A 24,436-nucleotide genomic window follows, 5' to 3' on the forward strand; every position below is an offset into this window, starting at 1 on the left:
CCTGTGCTTCATATCAATTGGAAATTAGACCTAGAGGTTTGATTAAGCACATGGCCCATTTTCTGGAAAGACTACTTCATAAGTGGTGGTCTGTTTTTTCATCAGGGAGCAAATTATGTCCTATATGTCTCTCTTTTGCTGATTTTATCCGCTGTCGATGGGCATTGAGTCAGTGATGCTACCTAACCATCTCATCCTCTGCAGTTCCCTTCTCCTCTGGCCTTCAGTCTTTCCCAGCATCACTGACTCAATGGACATGAATTTGAGCCAACTATGAGAGACAGAGGAGCCTGGTATGTTACAGTTCATGGGGTCACAAAGAGTCAGACACAACACAGTGACTGAACAATGATGATCATTTGTTGTGCTTAGTAATATTGTTTTATTAAGATGGTATTCTCATTATATCACTGCTTCTTCATTTATTAGTCAATACTTCTATAAAGAGAAACTTCCCCTCATCCAGTATTTCATTATCCTGAAATGGAGTTCATAGAAGGAAAGGAAGGCTAGATGCTTGATTCTATTTATCAGCTTTTTTTTTTTTTAATGGCTTTTAAGCATCTTCCAAATCAGCTCTTTTCTAAGAGAGCCATCCCACACCATCCCTGCTTCCATCTCTTTCCCTAGGACAGGCAGAGTCACAGGACCCCACTGCCCTGCCAGGGTATCTGGGATCTTCAGCATTCAACCTGGGCAGCCAGGTACTCAAGACGATTTCCCGAGCACAATGGAGAAGCGGGTCATGGACCCTGGGTACCTGCTGCGTTTCCTGTTGGCCCCACCTGTTTGAGGGCTGAGAGGAGCTCTCGGTGCTCAGTGAGTAAGCACGTTGCAGAGGAGTGACCAGTCCAGTCCCCACGGCTCCCATCCTTGCCACGCCCGACATCCCGTTCATTTCTGAGCTGCCTCCCACAGCTCACTCAGCCCAAGCTGCCGTTGCTACTGCTTTTCCTTTCCCTTTCCTTCTGCTTCCTCTTCTTCCCTCCCTCTCCTCTTCCTTCCTCTCCCCTTCTTTTCCCCTTCCCTTCCCTTCCCTTCCCCACCTCCAGCTCCTTCTGCGTTTTCTTCTGGCCTTTGTTCATGTTTTGCCTCCTTGAGTCGATGCCTCCCCCTACTTTCTCAGTCTGTTGGAAAAGGAGCCAGCCTTTAGGGTCTTCTCCTACCCTTGCTCTATCCCAAAGGAATCCTTGAGGACTCAAGTCCACCCTGACTTCCCTCCGACTCACCATCATGTTTGGTTAAGCCCCTCTTGGATTCCTTTTTTTGCTTGTGCTTATGTGCAGACCCCCCAGTGACTGTCAGTGCCTGGGGCCATGCTTCCGCCCCCAGCAGGCTGCATCTGGACCTCCTGCCTTGTTCAGCACAGGAGCTGTTGTGACACCAATCACGGGGGTGCAGTGGTTGAGGCACTGCTGTTTTGAGCCGATTTTGAAAGCGATGTCCACCTGATACCAACGCATCCTGGAGAAGAGCAGGAATTTGGTCATCAGGCTTGGAAAATGTTTGAGGTCTACATGACTGGTGAGATGGATTTGTTTTCATTTGTTGGCTAAAGGGCAGTGGTAGTCATAACCCAGATCTGACATTGGGCTCCAAAGGAGTAGTTCTTGAAACAGTTGCTTCTGGGTCCCAGAAACAGGATGCTCTGTAGAACCTTTTTGGCAGGTGGCCAGAGTGGAAACAAAAGAGAGTGAGGAGTCAAAGTGTGGGTCAAGGTTCCAAATGATAGTGCTATTTCTACTTTATAGAACCATGATTCTCCATTCTGGATCAGGAATTGTGAATGGACCTTCACCTTGCATTTTCAGTATTTCCTCCTGAGTCTTAACATGCTAAGCCTGCAAACATGGTCTAGATATTGATTTTGGCAGTGGGCAAGAAGAACATACAAAGAAAAAACCGGGATGAATGAACTTCTGTGGACTTCATGTAATGGGAAGGGAAGTGAAAACAGTCCTCACCAGCATAAAGGGAAGAAAATGGGAGGTAGGACAATACTAGGCTGTATGCTGGGGAAAATGGACCTAGCTCTAACCCAGCCTTGAACGGTTCTGACCTTGTTCATGAGCCCATTTCTGAGCCTCAGCTTCCTCATCGGCAAAACAGGGAGGTGGGCAAAACAATAATCAAGTTTCATTCTTGGACAGAAACTTGAGACCAGGTTTCATTCTATGCTTCTAGAATTCTCTGTATTATTTACAGACTCCATAGCTATCTTCTCATTTGATCCTCACAGTATACCTTTAATACAGGTTATTATTACCCATATTAGACAGATGGGCTAATACATTGAGCACTGAGGCTGAGGGATGGTAGGTTTTGTTACAAATGAAGCTTGTCCTCCTGACCCACTGTCCTTCTTAGCAGGAGGGGCAGGCCTGTGTGGGAATGTTGTTGTACTGATGAATGTGGGCATCTGCCAGTTATGTTTCTCTGAAGCATATAAAGGCAGGAAGGGTATGGTTAGTAGGTGGATTTCCCTAGCTATAGTGCTGGTCTGTTCCTTGATGATTGCTTTTGTCTAATGGATGTTCCACATTATGGTATAATGTCCCCTAAATGCATTAACTAGGCAGTCATAAATAACAACAGGACGACAAGAGGTAGTGGACAAGGAGAGATGGACAAGCAAAGGGGAAAGAACTATGCGCTGCAGAGCCACGCACTATTCTACGTCCTTGACAAGTATTAACTTATTGGTCCTCACCTCAGTCCTTTGGGGAAGGTTGCTATAATCATGCTCATTTTACAGCTGTTGAAACCAAGGCCAGAGAAGTTAAAATAACTTGTCCAAGCTAGTAAGTGGCAGAGCCAGAATGTGAAACCAGGCAATCTGACTTTGGAGTGTGTACCCAAACTGCTCTGCTGACAAGGTCATGCTGGGCAGTCATAGCTTTTATGAGCTGCTCTAGTATAAAGTAAGATAAAGAATGCTCTCCCAGAGCTAGCCAGGTTGCAAAGGAATTGGCATACTATAAAGAATCAGCCTGCGATGCAGGATCTCCAGGAGACACAGGTTCGGTCCCTGGGTCGGGAAGATCCCCTGGAGGAGGGCATGGCAACCCACTCCAGTATTCTTGTCTGGAGAATCCCATGGACAGAGGAGCCTGGTGGGCCACAGTCCACGGGTCACGAAGAGTCGGACAGGACTGAAGACTTAGCGCCCACGCATGCATGTTGCTGGTAGCATTGGCAATGAGCTTAATCTTTTTATAAAGCTTTTAAAATGTATGGCAGGCAACATAAAGTTTTCTATATTTATTTAAGAATGCCAGCCAATCCTCAAAGTTTATTCGAAGTTACAGCTCAACAAAAGCTACCAGCTACAGGAATGTAAAAGTTCACTGTATGATTTGCAGTAATGAAAAATTGAGAGCAAATTAAGTGCCCAAGAATAGAGGATGATTAAGTAATTTCACAGTACATTCACTTGTTGGAATACAATGAAAACATCTAAAATGAAAATTAGGAAGATAATTACGGGAAAATGTTTCTGATAAAATTTTAATTTATTATTATTATTTTAAACATTTATTTATCTACTTCTTTATTGCTGTGCTGGGTATTTGCTGCCGTGTACAGGCTTTCTCTAGTTGTGATGAGTGGAGGCTACCCTCCCATCCAAGTTATAACCAGGCCTGACTCTGCTTAGCTTCTGAGATCAGACGCTATCAGGCGTGTTCAGGGTGGTATGGCCGGTGGCATGGCCAGAGACCCAGGCTACTCTCATTGCATTGCGAGCACTTCTCCTAGGGGTGGCTTCTCTTGTTGCAGAGCACAAGCTTTAGGGCGATTGGGCTTCAGTAGTTGGGGCGCATGGGCTTAGTTGCCCCTTGGAATGTGAGATCTTAGTTCTCAGATCAGGGATCAAACCCATGTCTCCTGCACTGGGTAGATTTTTAACCACTGGACCACCACTGAAGTCCTTATTACTATTTTGATTATTTATTTATTTCCTTAAATACTTGGCTCTCCTGGGTCTTCATTGAGGTGTTCTGGCTCTTCGTTGCGGTAGGCAGACTTCTCTGCAGCACAGAAGCTTAAAGAGTTTTGGCGTGTGGGCTTAGCTACGCCGTGGCATGTGGGACTTTAGTTCCCTGACCAGGGACTGAAACCACATCCCCTGCATCAGAAGGTTGATTCTCAACCACTGGACCACCAGGGAGGTCTCTAAAATGTTGAGTTTAAAAAGCAAGGTAAAAATATGTAGATTCTGATAACAAAAGCTTTATTATACAGTTATACTGGCAAAGCCTGAAACAGAAAAGGAAAAAATTTTAGTAGTTAGGTATTCTTAAGTTCTTTTCATTTAAAATTTTGTTAGTGGCGGATTTATGTTTATTCAATGGGGAATGAACAAAAGAAAGAGCTGGGGGCAGGAGTGGGTTGAAGTGATTGTCAAGAGTGGGGCTTGGAACTGTTGGTGTGCTCCTGCCTGCCTTCGTCCCCGGGTTCTCTGAGGGCAGCGGAGGTGCTCAGGGTGGGGAGAGGTCTGAGGAATATGCATGCACTGGGATCACGCCCAGCTGTGGCCACCGGGAAAACAGTGGGTGTCTTGGCAGAGCCCCGAAGTGTTCCCTTTGCTGTCTTCTTCGCCTGACCTCACTTCTCCTGTTCTTTCTTCAAGTTGCTCTTAGAAGTCACTTTTCTGGAGTCAACCCCGTCTGCTCTCCCCACCTCCCACCCACTCTGCGCTCCTCTTAGGTGTCCCTTCCCCAGCACCCCGTGCTGACCCCCATCTCTTCCCTTTCTGAAGCCCCTCTGGGCTGCAAAGCGTTGGGGCCTCCATAGGATTTGGATCACCTCCTTCGGTCCTGACACAACACGAGGTGTATTCAGTAAATGGGCCTGCTTTTCCTTATCTCGAAAATGGAAGCAGCTTTGGTTGAGTAGATTTTTTTTTTCAAGTTCCACCTACTGCAATTTTCCCATCTAATTTTCTCAGACTCATGAAATAAAGGAGCCACTGAAGACAAGGTGAGATGGAGGAAATGTCCTCTGCCTTGTGGATGCCAAGCTGACTCTGGTCTTGCCTTGGACTTTGGACTGTGAGCCTGGTCTGAGGGCTCTGCGGGGAGATGCCATAGCAGGTGGGCTGAGTGTAGGAACCAGGTCGCAGCCGTCCACCTGACAATTGGCCTGCTGGGTGAAGGCTCTTTGCTTCTGCCTTGCTTGTACCTGGCAGACCAGCCACAGGACCCATGGGACCCCGTGGCTGGGCGGCCTCGTGTGACTCTGAGGCGCCTCCTAACCCTGATATCACATATGTGCCCGTCAGCAGTGGAAGTGGGCGTGTCTGTGCACACGGCTGGTTGCGCCTCTGTCAGAGTGCAGAGAATGGTGGTCGAATGGTTTTCTGGGGTGAGCGTGTCTCTGTATGGAACGTGTGCACACACCTCAGCCTAAAACAGGGTTTTCCAGTCTGCAAATACATATTGTCAGCTTTGTGCTCTGCAGAAGCAGCGAAGCGGTGCGACAGGCAGAGAGCCTGGAAGTGTGCATATCTGCATTGTGTGTCCTCTCTGTGTGTCTTTGGGAACGCGTTCTTGGCACGTGTTCGGTTAACAAGGCTTTCCGGTGTATGCATGGCCGTGTGACAGTGCCTGGGTCCCGTGTGCGGCGCTTGCTCGCTTTCCAGCTCCACTTGTGCCCGCAGTCGGGCTTTGCACGTGCGCCAGCCTCCATGCACACGTCCCCGAGTGACCCGGGAGCGTTGTGCAAGGACCTCCGGGTCGTGTGCACTGGAAACGCTGGAGCCTGTCTCTCCGCAAGCACGAAGGCACCTTCACATGTCTGGGTGCACGTCGCTCTCGGTGTGTGCACGTTCCGTGTGCACGCCGCGCGTGTCTGGGTGCAGGGCGCTCCACGAGCGCGCATTCCGGCTCGCGGGCGACCAGGGACCCACGCGAGGCTGCAGGAGCCCCGCGGGGCTGACCCCCTTCCCGCGCCCGGCCGCGGGCTGCGGCGATTGGCCGCCCGCTGCTTCTCAGGCATCACCCCTCCCTCCCTGCACCTCCGCCCCCCCGCCCCCCGCGCGCCCGCGGTCCCCGCTGTCCCCCGCGGTTTCGGCGAGGCCGCGCCGCGCTGCGCTCCGTTCCCATTGGCTGGGCGCGCCTTTGTGTGGCGGCAGCTGCGGCCCCAGCGCCTTTGAATGTCGAGAGGGGCCGGGAAGGGAGCCTTTCCATGGGCCATCTGTCTCTCCGCCAGCCGCCGCCCCGCCGCCGCCCGCGCCCCGCGCCCCGCCTCCCGCCCCGGCGGCTCCCGCAGCCCCGCCGCCGCCCGCGCCCGCGCCCCGGAGCCGCGCCACAAAGGGCCCGCGCGCAGCCGCCGCCGCCGCCGCGCGAGGAGCCAGGATGGTCCTGGTCCACGTCGGCTATCTCGTGCTTCCAGTGTTTGGCTCTGTGCGAAACAGAGGTATCGCTTTTTGCTTTCGGGGTCCTCTTCCGAGCGTGGGTCGCCGCGGGCACCGGGGCGGGGGCTGGCGCCGAGGGCGGCGGGGGTGGGGGTGCTCAGGGCACACCCGGGAGGACGCGGGGCGAGCGGCGGCTTCTCCCCTCTCCCTTCTGGGGGGACCCCGAGTGTGGAGGTGGCCGCCCTCGTGGGAGCTTTTGCAGTGAAGTTAGGGTTTGGCGAATTCGAGTCCCCTCCCTCCCCGGCCCCATTTTTTTATTCTTTGCGGCGGACGCGGTTCCCCCAGTCATAGCCCCTTCCCCCAATACCTAGCCCTGTGTGATCGAAGGACGGAGAGAGATACATGACTGTGTGCGCGCGCGCCTGTGTTTGTGTGTGTAAGCCTACTTGGCTTTCTGTGATTTCTTTTTTTTTTTTTTGAGATGTATGTGTGTTTCATGTCATTTGTGTTCGTGTTTCTCCATTATTTAGTCACTGATACCGATGGCTGCCTAGCTGGCATCCGGCATCTGCCCTGTCCCATGCCCCAGCCCCCACCTTCTCGTAGGCACTTGCACGATTTCCCGTCCCATCTTTTCCTCCCCCTTTAACCCTTTTTGGTGTATCGCCCTTCTGCTATCCACCCCCCACCCCATGGTCTTTGTATGACAGTTGTATTTATGGGTTCAGGATGCTCGTGTGTGTGTGTGTGCGTGCGTGCGCGCGTGTATGTGACTGTATGCAAGTGTGTGCGCGCCTCGGAGAGTCAGGCGTGCACTGCTGTGCACCCCTGGACCCGGCCGGCCGGAGACGGGTGCCGGCCCTTGGGTGCTGCGCTGTGTGTGCGCGGATGCGGTGGGACGCTGCCCCCAGGCCAGGCCTTTGCCCCCGGCAGGCGTTGACAAAGCAGCAGGCCGGCGCCGGCTTTGTTTTTAACTGTGATATATGGGGTGTGTTTGCACGGTCCCCTTCCCCACATCCCCTTTCCCTTACATTCTGCTAACAACAATAGCTTGATTTCCCCCCTCTTCTCCCCGCTTCACATTTCTTCCATTTTCTTTTAATCAAAAACTCCCACCTCCCAAAGCAAACCGGAGATGCATTTAGATTCATTATTATTATTATTTTTCTTTTTGCATTCTGCCTCTGGACTCACATTGCTCTTCTTGGAAATGTTTCTGCTATCCTCTCCCACTCCACGTCTGCTTTAATCCCTCCTGGCTGAAGCCCTCCCCCGCCCCCACCTCCCTCGCGCTCGGAATGATGTCTTCCCTTGGCGACCAGGGCTGCTCCCCCAAGTCAGATGGGGGGTGGGGTCGCGGCAGCGCTCTCGTGCGCCCCACGGGCCCGACTGGGCCAGAGAATGAACGCCCAGCCCAGCTGTCCCCAGCCCCGGCCTCTCCCCAGAACCTAAAAGGCAAGGTTGACCCCCTTAGGCCTGTTTGAACCGCAGTTTTTTTGTGTGATGATAGAATGATGACATTCTGCATTTATCAAATCTTTTTTTTTTCTTCATTGTGTAGCTCAGTGAATGGTCAACTCGCTGCTGTGTGCGCTGTGACCCTTCTGCCTCCGCATTTAGCTGTATTGTGACACCCCTCTTAACCATCTCCTGTCTCCATCTGAGGAAGGCATTGCTATTTAAGCGGCAGTATCCCCTGTCTCAGGCCAGCCTAGCAGTGGGGGGCAGGGGTGGAGGGGATGTGTGAAGAATAGGAATGGGGGGGCGGGGTGAGATCTCCCTTGAAATGCCAACCCCTCCCCCAATACACAATTATATCTCATTACTTGGCATTTCCGTTTAAAACGGGTGTGGAACATTACACTAGGCAGAAATTCAAAAATGATTAAGATGGATGTTGAGCCTGAAAGTATAATTATCCTGATTAAATCATTATCATCCTCATTAATACCACCGATCTCTAAATACCATTGCAGGATGCTGATTCCATGTTTTGAAATTCAAATTGCTCAGCTGCCTTTAAATTTTATTTTTAATACACCCCCTCAAAAAACAAAAAACACCTAAGAAAACAAATTCTGCCAGTCAGTCAAAGTTTACTTTCATGGCAAACAGGCCCACAGGAAATTCAAGGGCTGAGGGTTAGTCGGGCTGTGAGTAAAATTTAGCGCAATGTGATAAGAATTCATGACCTTCCGATAGAGGATACTAATGCTTAACCCAACAAGGTCCTAAACCACAATCTTCTTGTAAAACTATTAGATAGCTTGCCAGCTTAAATCTGTTCTTTTTAGTTTCCATTGTAGTAGTATAGGATGTAGGCCATTTCAGAATAGATGTAGAGAAATAACCATTTTTGTATCTCATCTTGTTTAGCCGAGTACATTGCACTGTAAATCCCTGTTAAGTGGATTCCTTTTGCCTTGGCTTGGAGGCTGTAGCACCCCATTTGCCACTTATCTGGGTGGCTTCAGCTAGCTCCCTGGTAGCATGCCGGCATAAGTGAAGAGATTACATCTAGTCAGAGGCAAAAAATAATAAATATATATATATATATATATGAACAATTTTGATAAAATGATAGTTGCTGCTACTCTGAAAATTTGGTGCAGCAAGGTCTTTGGCTTAAGGGGGAGCCCTGGCCACGGTGTCTTAATTGCTTAATTTTACAATGTCAAGAGCATCTTTGGACATCCGCCCTGGCCCTCGGAGCTGCCCCTTTAACAGCCGGCTCCCTTCTGCTGCCTCGCTGGCCAGACCTGCTCGAAAACGGAAACAAAACAGCAGCAATAAAGAAAGAATAAGGCCCCTACTTTGAGGGCCCTTCCAAAGTAAAGTCCCAAGGGGCCTCCCCAGATTGCCATTTGGCAATCTGAAAGGAAAGAGAAGAGAAAAAAAAAAACGAAAAGAAAGAGAATCCCCAGCAAAATGGTTTTCCATTAAACAGGGATCGCGTGTTCTGCTGTGCTGAATTACTTCCTGTTCTTATTTTGTGGGTAATTTTTTCTGTATCAAATATCCTTTTGGTTGTGTATCTTTTCCACCTTTTCTTGTACTAAAACTAAAGCATGGTCTGTATTTTTTTACATCCCCCAGTTGACAATGTACAGCGCTCGGTTAGAGATGTTACCCTGCTGAAACGTACTGTGCTCGTGTAGCCCGGGCCATCTGCTCATTGTACGCTGCTTTTGTTCTGTTGCCCTTCCGAAGCATGGTGGGCCCAGCCTTTTTTTTTTTTCTTTTTTTTTTGTATCGTGTGCATGACGACATTGTTACACACAGAATCCACTAATACTAATATACAATCTCTCAATAAAGAACTAGTTTCCTATATTAACCTAGTGTGCTTTTTCTCTTGCTGTTTTCCCATTTATTGTCGTATCCTGCTGTTTAGATTTTCCCCCTTGCTTTTCTATCCCCACCCTCACCCACCCACCCACCACTCCCACCTCCCATTGTAAGATTTGAGTGAATGCCTTCTGGTTTTTTTTTTTTTTCCTTTCCTTTTTTTTTTTTGTGATACAGATATGGTGACTTTAATCTCATCTAGTCCATATCTTTCTACAGTAGATACCTGGGTAATGTGGTGGGGGATGGGTCAGTTGTCCTGACACACCAAAATAGCTCTATTACATAGAAAGAACTCCTATCTTTGGCCACCTATGTACCCACCCGATAGCCTCCACTTTTCATCTCAGTTTCCAAGTTTCATGGGCACCCGGTTTATGATGTTGATGAAGAGATGGGCTATAACCCTTAGGTTGAGAAAAGGGATACTGTTCTTAACTAGCAATCTTGTAGCATTTCAGACTCGCCTGAAAAACCCATTTTCAGTTGTCTTTTTTTTTTCTTTTTACTGTTTCATTGATTTACTGTCCTTCTAAGTCATGCTGGGGGTGACATGTTACATGCAGTTGAAGCCATGATCTGGAATTTGAAAGTATCCTCTCCCAGGTGCATATTTAAATTGTTGGGACCTGTGATGTAAGTTTTGCATGGAGATCCTGCATAAGGAAGATGTTTGAAACAGAAACCAACTCAGACCACTCCCACATTTATCCCAGGGCCAGCAGCCTGACCTGTTACTGCAGGGTCTGTGCCCTCTGCAGGCTGTGAGCCAGGGAACGCTGATTACAGCCCAGTTTCCTGACAGCTGCCTCATCTGTGGCCGGCCGGAGTGCCTCTCTTGAGAAAGAAAGCCAGATCTCTGTCATTGTCCGAGTGTGGGGGGCGGGGATCAGGAGGGAAGTCCGAATCTATCTTCAAACTGAACTGGAAGAAGAGCCCTTAAAGTATATCTTTGTTCCATAATTATATTTGAGGAGCTAGTGGAGAGGTATTTTTTTTTCCCCCAGAGTGGAACCCAAATTCAAACATTTGTCAATTACACCTATTCAATTTCATCTCAGAATAAGCCATGCTAAATGAGGCGTTTTAGTCACCGAGGAAATTAGTTGATTAAAGAAATTCACGGTTCCTTCAGAGGGTCATCATTTTGAAGCTGCTCTGCCTTGGGCCAAGGTGTCTCCTGCTCGCCCCTGTGGGCTGTCTCCCAGCTCGCCTCTGCCCCCTGCCAGCCTTCCCTCCCAGGCGGGCGCACCCCTGCCTGACCACAGCGCTTCCTCGCCTCCTTTGTGGCTTGATGCGGCTCCCTTCTCCCCCATGGCTGCCCTTTCTGCTCTGGCCCTTTGTTCTCGTGCTCTCCCCAGCCCGGGTGGGAAAGCTGAGCTGATTTACTGTGACACATGGACACACAGGCAAGTTCCCAGCAGAGGCTCGTGCTGCAGCTTGTGTGAGACGAGATAGGCAGGTCGTGGGGATTTTGTTTCTCTCCCTCCTCCTCCTTCCCCTCCTCCTTTATTTTGGTTTTCATGAAACTTTCAATTTTGCTCCCAGTTTGAAAAAGCAAAATAAACCATCCTCCGACCAACCTCAACAAGAAGGAAAATGATCCCAACTCAGGTGATCACCCTGGAGAGCAGTGGCTATTAACTAACTCTCAGATTTTATTTCTTTAAACAAATATTATATATGTTGGAATTATCTGGTCAATATGCTTTAAGAATGGTTTAGTAACCTAGTAATAGCATAGAAAGTTAGTAGGTTACTGGGAAGTCATGTTTTAGCAATTTATCAATGCATACCATATTTTTGTCTAGACTGTCAGAGTAAACTTACTCATCTGAAGGAGCCTTTTCCTCTAACTGGATTGTCCGGTCACTACAAAGCCATTGTACTTTGTATCTACTCTCTCAGCCAACAGACACATACCTGTTTTAATCAATTTTAACTCTTAAGATTTTGGAAAAGCCATCCACTCTGTAGATCCTACGCTGGACTTTGTAATAAGATGGAACATGGTTCTCATTTACCACTTTTCCTTTTGAATAAGAGAACTTCTCTCCTGAAACCAGCATTGGATAAGGCTCGCCTGATTGAGGGGCTTACTTAAATAATAGTTTCTCATAAATCAGCAGATACTATCAATCACTCAAGGCAAGGGGAAAACACCACCAAGAGTCTCCATGCCCCAATATGCAGATAACAGACACTGGGCCACCTCTCACCTCTCTTCCTTGCTCACCCCCTGCCCTACCTGACATGCCCTTCCCGCCTTTAAATACGCAGCCTGCAGTATCCATTGGAAAACTTAATGCTTTTCTGACCTCGGGAAGCAACAGCTCCATGCTGGATCCAAGTGCAGTGGCAAACTCCCGGCCAGGAGACATAGGCCCTTGACTCCAGCTCAGGGTATAACTTTGGGTGTCTCAGTCCTGCCTGACCACAGTTGCTCAAATGTATAAGGCACTTGTACACTTGCGCCTTAGTTCCTCTATGAATCTACATAGTTCTTTAAAAAGTCCTGGCTCAATATAATATGAATCTGAATTTGCTTTTATTAGGATGGTATGGTTTGGCCACAGATGAGCCAATATATTTCTAAGAGAATTGGAGGGAAAGGCTTACCTTAGGCTCAAATTTTCTGGCTGATTTAAGAACTAAGAGCAAACATTCATAACCCCACAGCTGAACCACTTGCAATGCCTGTATTTTCATGTATTCATTCATTAAGTCATTCATTCACTGACTCACTTGTTTGTTCATTTAGTTAATGAGTGTTCACTGAATTCCTACTTGGGGCCAAGTGAAGGGGGATATGAAAGCCATGTAGGACCTGGATACCTGCCCTCCTGAGGCTTATGCTGAGGCTGGGAGATGGATGCTTAGCAAATCAGACACTGTCTAAGGTATTCGGTGCCTCGGCACCCAAACAGATGGCAGAGCGTCCTGATTGGTGAGAGGGGAAGAGCTTGGAGCAGTCCAGGAGTTGAGTCCTATCCCAGTCTTGACCAGGAAGGGTGAACTTAGGCCACTGCTGAGTGTCCTCTAAACAATCACCATCACTATATCTACTTGACAGGGTTTGTGGAGACTTTTCAATGACACCTGGCACAGAGCAGGTCCCTCGGCATGCTAGGTGGCCGCCCCCATCCCGCACAGCTGTCGGAATGTACTGGCCAGGAATGTTCTGGCCAAGCGATCAGATAAATCAGGGAAGATGTGCTGAGGAAATGGGGTTGAGTTGTGCCTCAAAGGTTGGTATGCATACTGGAGGGAGGGGAGAAAGACTCCAGGCAGGGACAGGAATGGAGGGAGACTTCGGTCAAGGCCAGGTGGCTCTGCTGACTGGGCAGGAACAGAAGGCGCTTACGAGGAGGGGCTGTGTGTGTGTCGGGGTGTGGGTGTGGGTCTGTTGCCTTGCATAGCTATGGGAGGCACTGGGAACATTGTCCTGTCTTTGAATGGTTCTTGGGACAGCATTACTCCAGGGGTTAAGCAGCGTAAGGTTGGGAGAAAATGGGAGAAAAGTCTGGAAGAAATCCATTTCTTAGGTCTTTGGAAGCTCCAGTAGAGGGATGAGCCCAGAGGGCTTAGCTGGGGAGGAGTCCACGGCGGGCATCCAGGGGTGTTGGAAGTCCACACACCAGTGGTCTGGAGGATGAGGAGGAGGGCTTATGGGGGGCGGGGGACTTCCCATAAGAGGAAGTGAGCAGAGCTCAGTTGATGTGGAGGGGTGGAGGGGTGGGGAGGTCTGGAGGTGCCTGGGAGAATGTGAGACCGTGAAGGCAAGCAGGGATGATGGGCGGAGCAGTCAATTTCGGGGAGAGGTTAGTTCAACTTGTAGATAAATAGAATTTGAGATGCTGAAGGGGGCAGAAGGAAGGGCACTGTGGCAGTGTCCTGGGATTTGAGACTTCTAGTCCTGGATGGAGTACCAGGTGATAAATGCAGTCATATTTATGGGACACACCCTCAAAGAACTCTCCCTCCCTGCCTTATTTGGCTGGGCACGTGCATCCTTAGTCATGCGGGTAACTCAGCAACCTCTCTACCAACATTCACTCTCTCAGGGAGCTGTGCTCTGGTATCTCAGTTTGAATGACTTCTATCAAACTTCACCTTTCTTGAGAAGAGGGACCCAAGGCCAGCAGGTGGAAAGATCATTGCCTTCGCGGGTTTGCAAAAAGGTGGGGCCTACCCATGTGAGGAGGAGGGCAGCGTCGCAGAGGCGGAGTGGGTGGGGGGTGGCAGCTGGGGACAAGGACGGGTATGAGAGGTGAGGTGTGGGCTCCAAACTCAGGCTTGGCGCTGTCTGCCGAGAGCGGATTTTCCCAAATTCAAAGCTCTTCTCTTCTGTTACCGCATTTCCTCCTCAACACAGTCTGGGAGGAGGTAACTGGGGACCAGAGGAGACAACGGAGGCCAAGGGTGGGGAAAGTTGCCCCCTGCCCGTGTTGAGATAGGGAATGACTGAGCCCGAAGTGGATGCGGGGTGACTGGCCGGCTGGCTGTGGCTCCCTGCAGAGCTTCCCAGGGCCTGCACACTGTTAAGAACCTCCTGAAACCAAGAAAACACTGGAAAGGAATCCTTGCTTTTCCTCTTCGACCGGGGACATCAGTTTATCTGCGTTGGGAGAGGCCTCAGTCTAGCTCGCGGCCAGCCAAGCTGTGAGGCAGGTCAAGTCCCCAACCTTGAGCCCCCACCTTCTGGAAGGGGAGTCTGAGAGACAGGGTGCATGGTGGACCAGAAAGACCCCAGGGTAGGAAACGAGCAGGGGGTGGAACTGGGTGGTGAGTCCTTTAGCCTGCAGACTCTGGCTCGGAGGAGGCCTCACCAGCTTAACCGGGGGACCCCTGTGCTTAGGTTGCCACCAAGATAACGAGGTGTCCCCCCATCAAGGACTTCGGCTCCCAAGTCATGAGCACCTCTCCCAGGTTTTCTTAGGTCATCATGATGCCTTCTATCTATGTTATATCATCAAGTAATACACTCACATTTTGGAAAGTTTAGAAAATAGACCAAAGGGAAAAAATCTCTTAGGAGTCCACCTGTCTGTGATCACTTTAGTGAAAGGTTTTCCACCACTTTGTTCATACTCATATATTTTCTGTAGCGCTCTAAACACAGTAATATACACTTTTGCATTCTCCGATTTTTCAGATTTAACCTATTGAAAGCCTTTTCATGTCTTGCTAAGTTGTTTTCACAAGCATCACTTTGACTGGCTTCACCAAATTCCACTCAAACGGTGGCTCTGTGTTCAGACTCGTGGCTTGTGAGGCACCCAATGGCTCTGGGTCGCAGGCCACTCCTGCTGGTGTGGTCTGTGGCCTCCCTTGGGCTCTTGTTTGGCCATGGGGAGGGTGGGGGATGGTGGACTCTGACAGCTCCCAGGCATCTCTGCTCGCCAACCATTCCTTCCATCCATGGGCCCAAAGGGGTGGGAAGGCAGGGCAGGAAAGAGGGTGTGGGGAAGGAAGCTTCGGATAAACTCCTCTGAGATCTGGCTTCTGGTCTCTGTTCTGCCACCAACGTCCACTGTGGTCTTGAGCCAGTCAACTTCCTCCAGCAGGCCTCAGTTTACCCATCCATCAAATGGGGACGATGGGTCTACCTTACAGGACTTGTCACATGAAGTGTGACTTACGCGAAGTGAAGTTTGAGAAGCCAGCCAGAGGCAACAGTCAGCAGTGATGGCCCATTATTCAGGCTGGTGGGCGCAGCGCTGCTTCGAGGCTGCCCTGCCAATAACCACCCGTGTGACAAGGCTGGCAAGCCTGACTGCTCTGGGTCTGCACTTCCAACTTGCCAGAGGAGATAATTGGCCTAATTGCCCCTTCCTGCTGTAAAAAAATGGTGATTTCCTCTGGATGAGAGTCACTTACACTTCCACTGTCTTTTGGCCCGTTCGCCGGGCAGCAGCCACGCCTCGGCGCTCAGTAGAGAGGCTCCGCCCTTCCGCCGGCCAGCAGGATCTCCGCAGGCAGCGAGCTCAGGCCCCGCTGGGGGTGCGGAGCCTCGGGTCCCTCCTGCCGCCTGGGGCTGCCGCCGCTCGCGTTTGGCTCCTGGGCCAGAGATTCCCTGGGGCCTCTTTTCCTGCGGTGTGCCTCTGCAGGGGAGCAGGGTCCGCCCTCCCGCAGGTGACCTCAGCAGAAGGGCCCGGCCGCTCCCCCCGGAGCTGGGGGCTGGTGTCCCCGAGAGGAGGCGAGGAAGAGGCGCTGCTGACTCAGCACCGGCCTGCGGGGCGGAGAGCGGGTGGAGGCGCTCTCTGAGGCTGGGAGGAAGTGAGAATTCAGCCAACACCTGTCTCCAGGAAGGGCGGGGAGCTTTGGAACAGCTGCTGCTGTTTCTCTGGGGGCTGCCGTGTGGGAGGCAAGGGGGCGGAGGCCCTCCCAGGGCTTCGCCTGCCCCCACAGCCCGCTTGCTGGGCTCCAACTCCTCTCCCCCAGCGGCCAGTGCCTCCAGGGCACCCACGCCCCCTCACAGTAGCTCGTGGGCCCCTCTATGGCGCCTGTTCCCAAGACCATCCCCTCCTAGAACATTTAGTTCTGCTCCCAAACTCTGGGTGCTAACGGGGTGGACGTGTCCCCTGGCCCAGGGCTGCTGACACTGGCCTTCTTTAAGTCGGGGGTGGCTCTTCCAGTGGGGCCCTCTGTCTCCATGCTGTTCTCTGGAGTGGGAGCTGGCCTGGGCGGGCCTCTTCCTCCACCAGCCTGGCCCTGCCGAGCTGCGCGGAGAAGTTCAACTCTGGGGCAGGTGAGGCGGGGATGGGAAGACCTGGGTCCACTGGCCGGTTCCCTCCTGCAAGGCCCCCTGAACTGCTGGTCACGCCTGGCCCAGCAGCGCGGGTGCCCAGCTTGGTACTAGGGAGGGACCCCAGAGAGGCAGCTGGACAGCCTTGGCCCCAGTGCAGTCAGAGGCGGCCAGAGCCCCTCCTGGACGCCAGGTGGGTCGGCCCAGCCTTGGTTTCACCTTTGGTGGACTCACCTCTTTTGGAGCACAGGGGGAGCCCGGCAGGAGAAGGGATCCAGTCGGCTGGTCTGCAGGGAACCTGGGCCTGGGTGGTGGGGGGCAGCTCTCATCTTCCTGTTTCTGGCTGGGGGAAACTGAGGCTCCTGGGCAGGGTTGTTGTGTAAGCAGGGCGGCCACAGAGCCAGAGCTGAGGTTGGGGAGGGGGCAGGGTAGGGAGTAAGGCCCCCCACCGCCCCCCGAGAGGGAGCCTGGGCCCTCTGGGACCTGAGGAATCCAGTCTTCTCCCCACCAGGAGGAATGGGGCTGAGGGAAGGGTGGGAAGAGACGTCACGGGGGTGGGTTGGGGGTGGATAAAGGGAGCTACAGCCATCAGCCCTCACCTGAGCAGGTGAGCGGGGAGTGTGATGGCGAAGGTGGTCCAGGAGCCCAGAGAGCAACCTGGGATGGCCTTTCCCCAGCCCATCCCCATCCCACCCTCGACGGCCCTCACCAGCCCACGCCACCCCCAGGAGAAGGGTGGAGGAAAGAGGAGCCAGAAGCATAAGAGGAGGGAGTAGGTGAGGTCAGAGACCAGCCCCTGTCTTTGTCTCAGCAGGAAGTACCCGTCTCCCGGGTGCTCACTAAATCCATATGACCACCTACTGCAGGTGACTTTGGACCTCTCTGAGCCCCAGTCTCTTCCTTAGAAAAAACTGGAGATAATTGTTATCAATACCATTGTCGTGAGGAGGTGAGGATGAAAGAAAGTTATGATGCATGTAAAGTATAAGACATCTTTTAGAAAAAGATGTTCATTCTCGGTTCCTCCCTCACACATCCCTGTTTGGGCCTGGAACAATCTAAGGGGCCCAAAAGGAGTGCACGGGGAACAGGCAGGGAAGGGCATGTCTCAGCTTTCTCGGATAAGCAGTTACTGAGATCTGTGCCAGGCTGTGGGCAGCTGAGGCACAGACAGTATCTGGCCTGCAGCCTGGCTGCGGAGACCCCCGAGGACCCCTGGAATTGGGCAGAGAATGCACAGATTAGGCCACACTGAGGGCCAGGCTGACGGTGATGCTGTCCGGAAAGTGTGACCCAGCCTGGAGGCCGCTGGCCAGCGTCGGTGCCTGGGACGGGAAGTCACGGGGGCCTGGCAAAGCCAGGAGGCCCTCTTGGAGGAGGTGAAACTGGAGCTGGGTCCCAGAGCAGGGAGTGATCTGTGGCTTGCTGCCTGGGAACCTCTCAGGTCATCCTGCACCCTGCCTCTCCCACGGAGGCCCAGAGCTGATCCAAGAGGTGAATGTTCGGAGTCCGGGGGCTGTCACCTTGCCTGATTTTTCTTTTTCTTTTCTGGAGCATCGGGCCCTCTCATTTCATGGTCATCCTACCCACGCCAGTCCCGGTCTTCCTTGCTGTTCCCCAGCCCCAGCCATTTCCCCGGTAATCCTCTGGCCCTTCCCACCCCTCTGCCCAGCTGAGTGCTCCCATGGGTCAACGTGTCATTTCTGCGAGGGCCATGCTGAGGGGGAGGCTGCCTGCGGGGAGCTGAGGGCTTGTGACCGCCTCTGAAGTGGGTAACCCTCTGGAGCATTGGTTCTGCTCCCTGCAGGATTGGGTTCTCGTTCTTACCTGCCAGGCTGAGTGACAGGTGAGGTGGTGGATGGACTACGTCCACCGTGACGCCTGGCGCAGAGCGTGGGGCTACACTTACTGTTACACATGGCTGCCTGCTAGGTTGTTGCCATGTACAGGATCCCCTGACTGCTCCTAGGAGGCATTTTGAATTTGGTAAAGGAAGGGTAGGGGGGGAAAAAAAAACACCTCCAAGTCTCAGTGTTCTCATCTGTAAAATGGGAACAATTCTAGCAACTGGTTATAACGAAGCTCAGATCTGATCATAGATTTGTTAAGCTGACCTAACAGATGTGTGTCTGAGTTGGACCAGGCACTCTGCCAGGTACTGGAGATATGGGGATAATAACAATAACAGGAACATCAGCAAATGCTCACGTAGCACTTGCTCTGTGCCAGGTATTCTCCCAAGCACTTTAACTGCCCTAAAGAAAGGTAGTCCTGTGGGAAACAGACATGAACAAACAAGGAAGTATGGTTTGAGGTATGGGCTGAGTGCTCTTTCATGGGGAGCTCAGGCTGGGCAGGTCTTAGAGGATGCATGGGGTTGAACTGGAGCAGAGGTGGAGGCAGAGTGTTGCAGGCAGAGGGGCTGCAGGGCCCAGGGCCGGCTGGGGAGCAGAGGACTGCAGAGGGGACGGGAGAAGAGGCAGATGTCCTATGGGGCAGCTGGGCCCTTGTCACTCCTAATTGTTGTCCGCGAAGTGTTGCCTGTTGATCAGCTTTGCCAGTGGCTGCCTGGCCTTTGTCAGGAACGAAGGGCACACCGCCCATGTGCAGCTCCAGTGTGTCCGGGATGAGCTAAGGGCTGTGCTGAAGCCCCAGTCTGCTCAGGACTTCCTCCCCCTTCGTACGTTTATGACCCTGCCCAGGTTCCTTGGCTTCCCTGGTGGCTTAGCAGTAAAGAATCCGCCTACGATGAAGGAGCCACAGGAGACGTGGGTTTGACTCCTGGGTCGGGAAGATCCCCTGGAGGATGGCATGGCAACCCACTCCAGTACTTTTGCCTGGAGAATCCCAAGGACAGGGGAGCCTGATAGACTACAGTCCATGGGGTCACAAAGAGTCAGACACGACTGAAGCGACTCCGCACAGCACAGATGTACGCCAGATTTCTTGGGGTGGGCTTTCTCCCTAGCCGCCTGTGAGCCCACAGCTACACTAGACACGCTGTACACGACCCGTCTAGTACTTGACGTGCACATAGTTGCGCCCCTGGATGCTCAGCCCAACACACGCCTGTCTGTACACAGTCCCCGAATCATGCACATTTGCACAGTCGCACACAGCCACACACCCGCGTGACGTCACCACATCCACTCATCGACACGTGTAAATATCTGTACACAGAGCACGTTACACAGTCACACACACAGGTGACAAGAGGCACACACAGCCACTTGCCGCTCACACCCGTGAGTACACCCAGCAGCACATGATACCCACGCATGCTGTCTCTGGAGACCCAACTTCAGTGTCTGCTTCCCTTTCTTTCCATCGACAGGTCTCTTGAGCCCCATGAGTTGGACACCATCACTGAATTCACACAATTAACATTCCCACGAGACTTTAGCCGGGGTAACGCCACCAGGCCTGACCATGGCCATGTGCCCCACTAGAACCTGTGGCCCCCAGTTCTCACCGTCCTCAGGGCTCTGCTGTTTCCATCGCCCTCGCTGCGGCCCAAGAGGGGCAGAGGCTGTGTGGGCTACAGAGGGAGGGACCGCTGACTCGTCATGGTCTCCACCATAGTGCCCGATGATGGATGCTACAGACATGGCGTGGCTCCTTTGGGTCGCTGTGTGGCCTCAGGGGCTTTGTGGAGGAGGTGGGCCTCGGGCTGGGGTGGAAGGCCGAAGTCCCTGTCAGTAGGAGGTGAGACAGGGAAGGGTACCCAGGTGGGAGGAGGCCCCATGAGGGATATGGGGAGGACTGGCCGTGGCTGGCAGCCCCCCAGCCCTGAGAACCCCGGCGGTGCTTATGAGGGCAGTTTGGGCAAGGATGGAAGAAGAAGCTGTGGGTTCAGGAGATGGCCAACAAACCCCTCTCTGCTGGGGCTTCCGCCACCCTGGGTGGTGGTCCTGACCCCTGGGAGACTCCTCGGCCGGAGCTCAGCCTCGACGTGCAGATGGCGGGGGAATTAGACCATGCGGTATTAATGGTGCTGCCCTGCTTTATAAAGTGTCCTAACAAGCTGGCGAGCCAGGCACACTCAGTCTTATTTACAGCTGCTATTATTTCTCTGACATCGAGATTAATTTGACGATAGCTGTTTATAAGCTCTTCTATCATCAGATGGGCCCATTACCTGGGAGGAGAGAAGGGCTGAATTTAATTTGTGAATGGTGCGCCGGGTTCTCTTGTTCCTGGAGTGTGTGTGGGAGTCACAGCCATAAATCATGGAAGAGAGCAGTGCCGAGACCAGAAGCCTGGGAGTTGCCGGGCCGGCCATGTGCCAGGGAGGGATGTGGGCAGGTGGGCGGGTCTGCAGATCCATGGAGCCGGGCGGGATGCACATCATCCGTACTGGGAGAGAGACCTGGGGCTTCACCTGGCCAGAGAGCTTCAGACTCTAGGGTCTACAGCAAGTGAGGATCATCTAGAAGTTTGTGACAACACAGGTTTTCCCAGCCCTACAGACTCACCACCTCCTGGGGGCGGGGCTCGTGGCTTTCCCAAGTCTGGAGTTTTCTCACAGGAGGCCGGTCAGGTACAGTCCCACCTCTCTGGGCCTTGGCCTGTGAACAAGATGACCAGCCCCTGGGGTTCCCCCTGCTCCGGGCACGGCTCCCCTCCCCTGGGCATCTGGAGAGAAAGGCACAGGAGAAGGGCTGGCCAAAAGTAGACCCCGAGTGACAAGCTGAGAGGTTGGGTCCTGAGAAGAGCAGTAAATGGGCAGAAGCCACCTCCTTCCTCCCATGGGCCCCTCCTAGCATGGTCACCCCCCAGCTGTGACCCCCTCCTGCAGGCAAGGGAGAAGCGCCAGCTTGTGAATGTTGTGTTGGGAACTTACAGGCACCGTCTCTCTGTCTTCTTGCATTGATCTTTGGGTTACCTTTCGTTAAACCCAACTAAGAGATAAGAAGACCGAGGTGTCGTAGGAGGTGGTTTAAAATTTCACGGCCTAGAACTGAGGCTGGGGTTTCAGTGCAGCTGGGACATCAGGTCCCTTCTGTGACCCGAGACAAAGTTCTCTCCCCGCCAAGGGGCAGGGGCCTGGCTGTGCAGCTGCACACGCTAGACTTCGCATCCTTCAGCACACAGTGACTCTATGGAGTGGGGGGGGGAGGTGGGGACAGGGTCCCAGAGAACTCAAGGTGTTATAGGGGCCCCCGTGCTCCTGAGAAATCTTCCTCTGATGAGGGCTACATTTCCCTGGGTGCCCCTGGAGCCCAACGCAGCAGATCTTTCTCCACTTGTGGCCTGGCGCACTCTGTCACTGCAGGTCTCTGGGGGAGACGGTTGGGCAGGGGGGCCTGACTCACACATAGCCCCCGACGTGCACTGATGGGGATCAGTGGCCCGTGGGCAGCGACCAGGCCCCTTGCCTTTCCTGGGTCTGTGCCAGGATGCCAGGCTCTGTCCTCTGCCTCCCAGGCCCTGGTCTTTCCTTCCCCACTGCTGACTGTCCTCTTAGCAGCCTTCGCAGGGCTCTGCTGGGTACTTTTGAGAATCCTTCAGGCCAAACATCCCTGGTTCCACCAGTGTCATTGCCTCCAATCAGACTCTGACTTGGATGAACTCCAGCTGGTCAAATTCCATAAAATGAGAAGGACGCCAGTGTGAATTCCATGAGATGCCCCCCTCGTCGTTGAAAATCTACATTTTCATTACTGTAGTCTGAGTTTACATCAGATCGCCTTATTATTGAGCTTAATTCATGCAGACCTGAACTCTCAAATCTGATGACACTTGCTTGGAGATGCTTATGTCTTCGCGTGGTGAAATTGATTTATTGAGTAGGGTTTAGTCTGGTTCTGGTTCAGAGACTCCAAACAAAGTGGGTGCCAACTATCTCAGGTCAACCTGGAGTTCGTGGTCCTGGGCAGGCATGGCAGGCAGGTGTGGGTGGCAGGGACTCGGGTATCTCTTCTTGCTCCTCCCTCCCTGGGGTCTGGCCCTTTTCAGCATATCCAGGATAGTTCATATCATGTCCACTTTCTAAGCACCGGGATGGAGGAAGAAGAGAAAGGACAGGAAGAGCATGATGTATTGCTACCTGGCACCTCCACTCATATCCCATTGTCCAGAACTTCATCACATGACCATGGGTTGCCGCAAAGGAGGCTGGGAAATGAGGTTTTTATTCTGGAAGGCCAAGTGCCCAGCTAAATTTGAGGGTTCTATTACAGTCTGCCTGCTGCAGTGCAGGAGACCCAGGTTCTATCCCTGGGTTGGGAAAATCCCCTGGAGGAGGAAATGGCACCCCACTTCAGTATTCTTGCCTGGAGAATTCCATGGACAGAGGAGTCTGGCGGGCGAGTTACAGTCCATGGCATCACAATGAGTCGGGCATTACTGAGTGACTAACACTTTCACTTCACCGGAGAAAGAGGGAACGGATATTGGGAGACAACCCATCGTCCCTGCCCTAATTGGTCCTTAGTACCCACAGTTGAAGCCTTACATTGATCCTATTTAAAAACTGTCTTGTGAACGAAACTTATGGTCTCACAAGAAAACTCCTCGCCTATGGAAATAAAAGAGACTTTATGTTCACACCTTTCAGTTTAATGTCATGGTGGGTGGGTTAACATGCCTGCAAGGGCTTTGCCTAATAGGCAAGGGGCAAGGTCCCAAGGCAAGAAGTGAGAAGCCACCTGTGCAAGTTGGTGTCTGACCACTCACCTGTGTTGACAGAAGGTGCTCATTCATTTACTTACAAATTCTTCTCATTGTCCTGGTGACTAGCGTGCATCTTCCATATTGTCCAAAGAACACAGTAGAATGTGTGGTCATAACTGGGAGTGCTCAGCCCGGGTATGGTGTACAGACCCTCCACAAAAGCTGTGTGTCCTGGGGCATGGTATGTAGTCTCTCGGAGCTTCGTTTTCTCATCTGAGAAATGGGGATATAATCATGACCCGCTACTGGCTGTTGGGGAGACTCAGGGAGAGACCATGGGCAGCTCCGGTGCAGTGCCTGGAGCAGGGATGGGGCTGTGAGAGTGTGGGCATACATGAATGTGAAGGTCGCTCAGTCATGTCTGACTCTGCGACCCCATGGACTGTAGGTCCATGGACTTCTCCAGGCCAGAATACTGGAGTGGGTAGCCTTTCCCTTCTCCAGGGGATCTTCCCAACCCAGGGATTGAACCCAGGTCTCCTGCATTGCAGGTGGATTCTCTACCAACTGAGCTATTAGGGAAACAACTCAGATGCGAGGTTGCCTTCACTCAGACTGAAAAGCTGAGGTTCTCATGCACAAAGCGCAGGATGAGAAGGACTGATCAGGGTGTGTAAGTATCCTACTCCAGCAGCACTATTGACAATACAGGGTCTTCTTTTATCTTAGAAGCTAAACAAGAAAAATCTTTACGAGAGTCTGAATATCTGGTTACAGTATTTCCAGGGTGTTCGCTCGTTACTACGGGGTTTCATGAAACACACTCAGTCACTAAGCTCTAAGGCACATATACCTGCATGTTTCCCATCTCTGAAATTGGGATACATCTAGATGTCTGTGTGTCCCAGTTACACTGTCTTTTAGAAATTGATGGTGGTTCATAATGTGACAGTGCACCATCCAATTGATGGCTTCCTAGAACTGATGAAATTTAACACTTTTTAAAAAATGCATCTCATTCACAAAGCTTTGAGGGCCACAAATAAGTCTGTAGAACACTCAAAGGCAAACAGTGTCAAGTTTGCGATTCATAGGATCTTGGTTTCTCATCATAAACATCCCCCTCCCCTTGTCTTGTTTTTAACATTGCGTGACCCCTCACACCCAAGGACCCAGGAGAATAAGCACTCCCTGGAGGACTGGAAGGCAGCAAATCTGGAGACAGGAGTCCTGGGACCGCTGTGAGCTTTGTTAACCTCTCCCGGGGCTTTGGGCTCCTTGTAGGTCCTAGGAGGAAGAGCATCGCTTTGCGCTTCCCTCCTCAGGGGCTGGTGAACACTTCAGGGAAACTTGCTGTCTAAAAAGCTTTG

The 24,436-nt window shown here is 52.1% G+C and overlaps 1 protein-coding gene across 1 annotated transcript in view; it reads left to right on the forward strand.

Annotated features, from left to right (window-relative positions):
* Positions 1–6,356: 6,356 nt before the first annotated feature.
* The window catches only part of ARK2C (arkadia (RNF111) C-terminal like ring finger ubiquitin ligase 2C), a 100,483-nt gene continuing 82,403 nt past the window's right edge, over positions 6,357–24,436 (forward strand). The window contains exon 1 of the mRNA XM_065935165.1: positions 6,357–6,417. Within this exon, the coding sequence (XP_065791237.1) occupies positions 6,357–6,417 (61 nt within the window). The remainder of the gene's footprint in view (positions 6,418–24,436) is intronic.

Source organism: Muntiacus reevesi, chromosome 4, assembly GCF_963930625.1.
Source record: "Muntiacus reevesi chromosome 4, mMunRee1.1, whole genome shotgun sequence".
Lineage (NCBI taxonomy): Eukaryota > Metazoa > Chordata > Mammalia > Artiodactyla > Cervidae > Muntiacus > Muntiacus reevesi.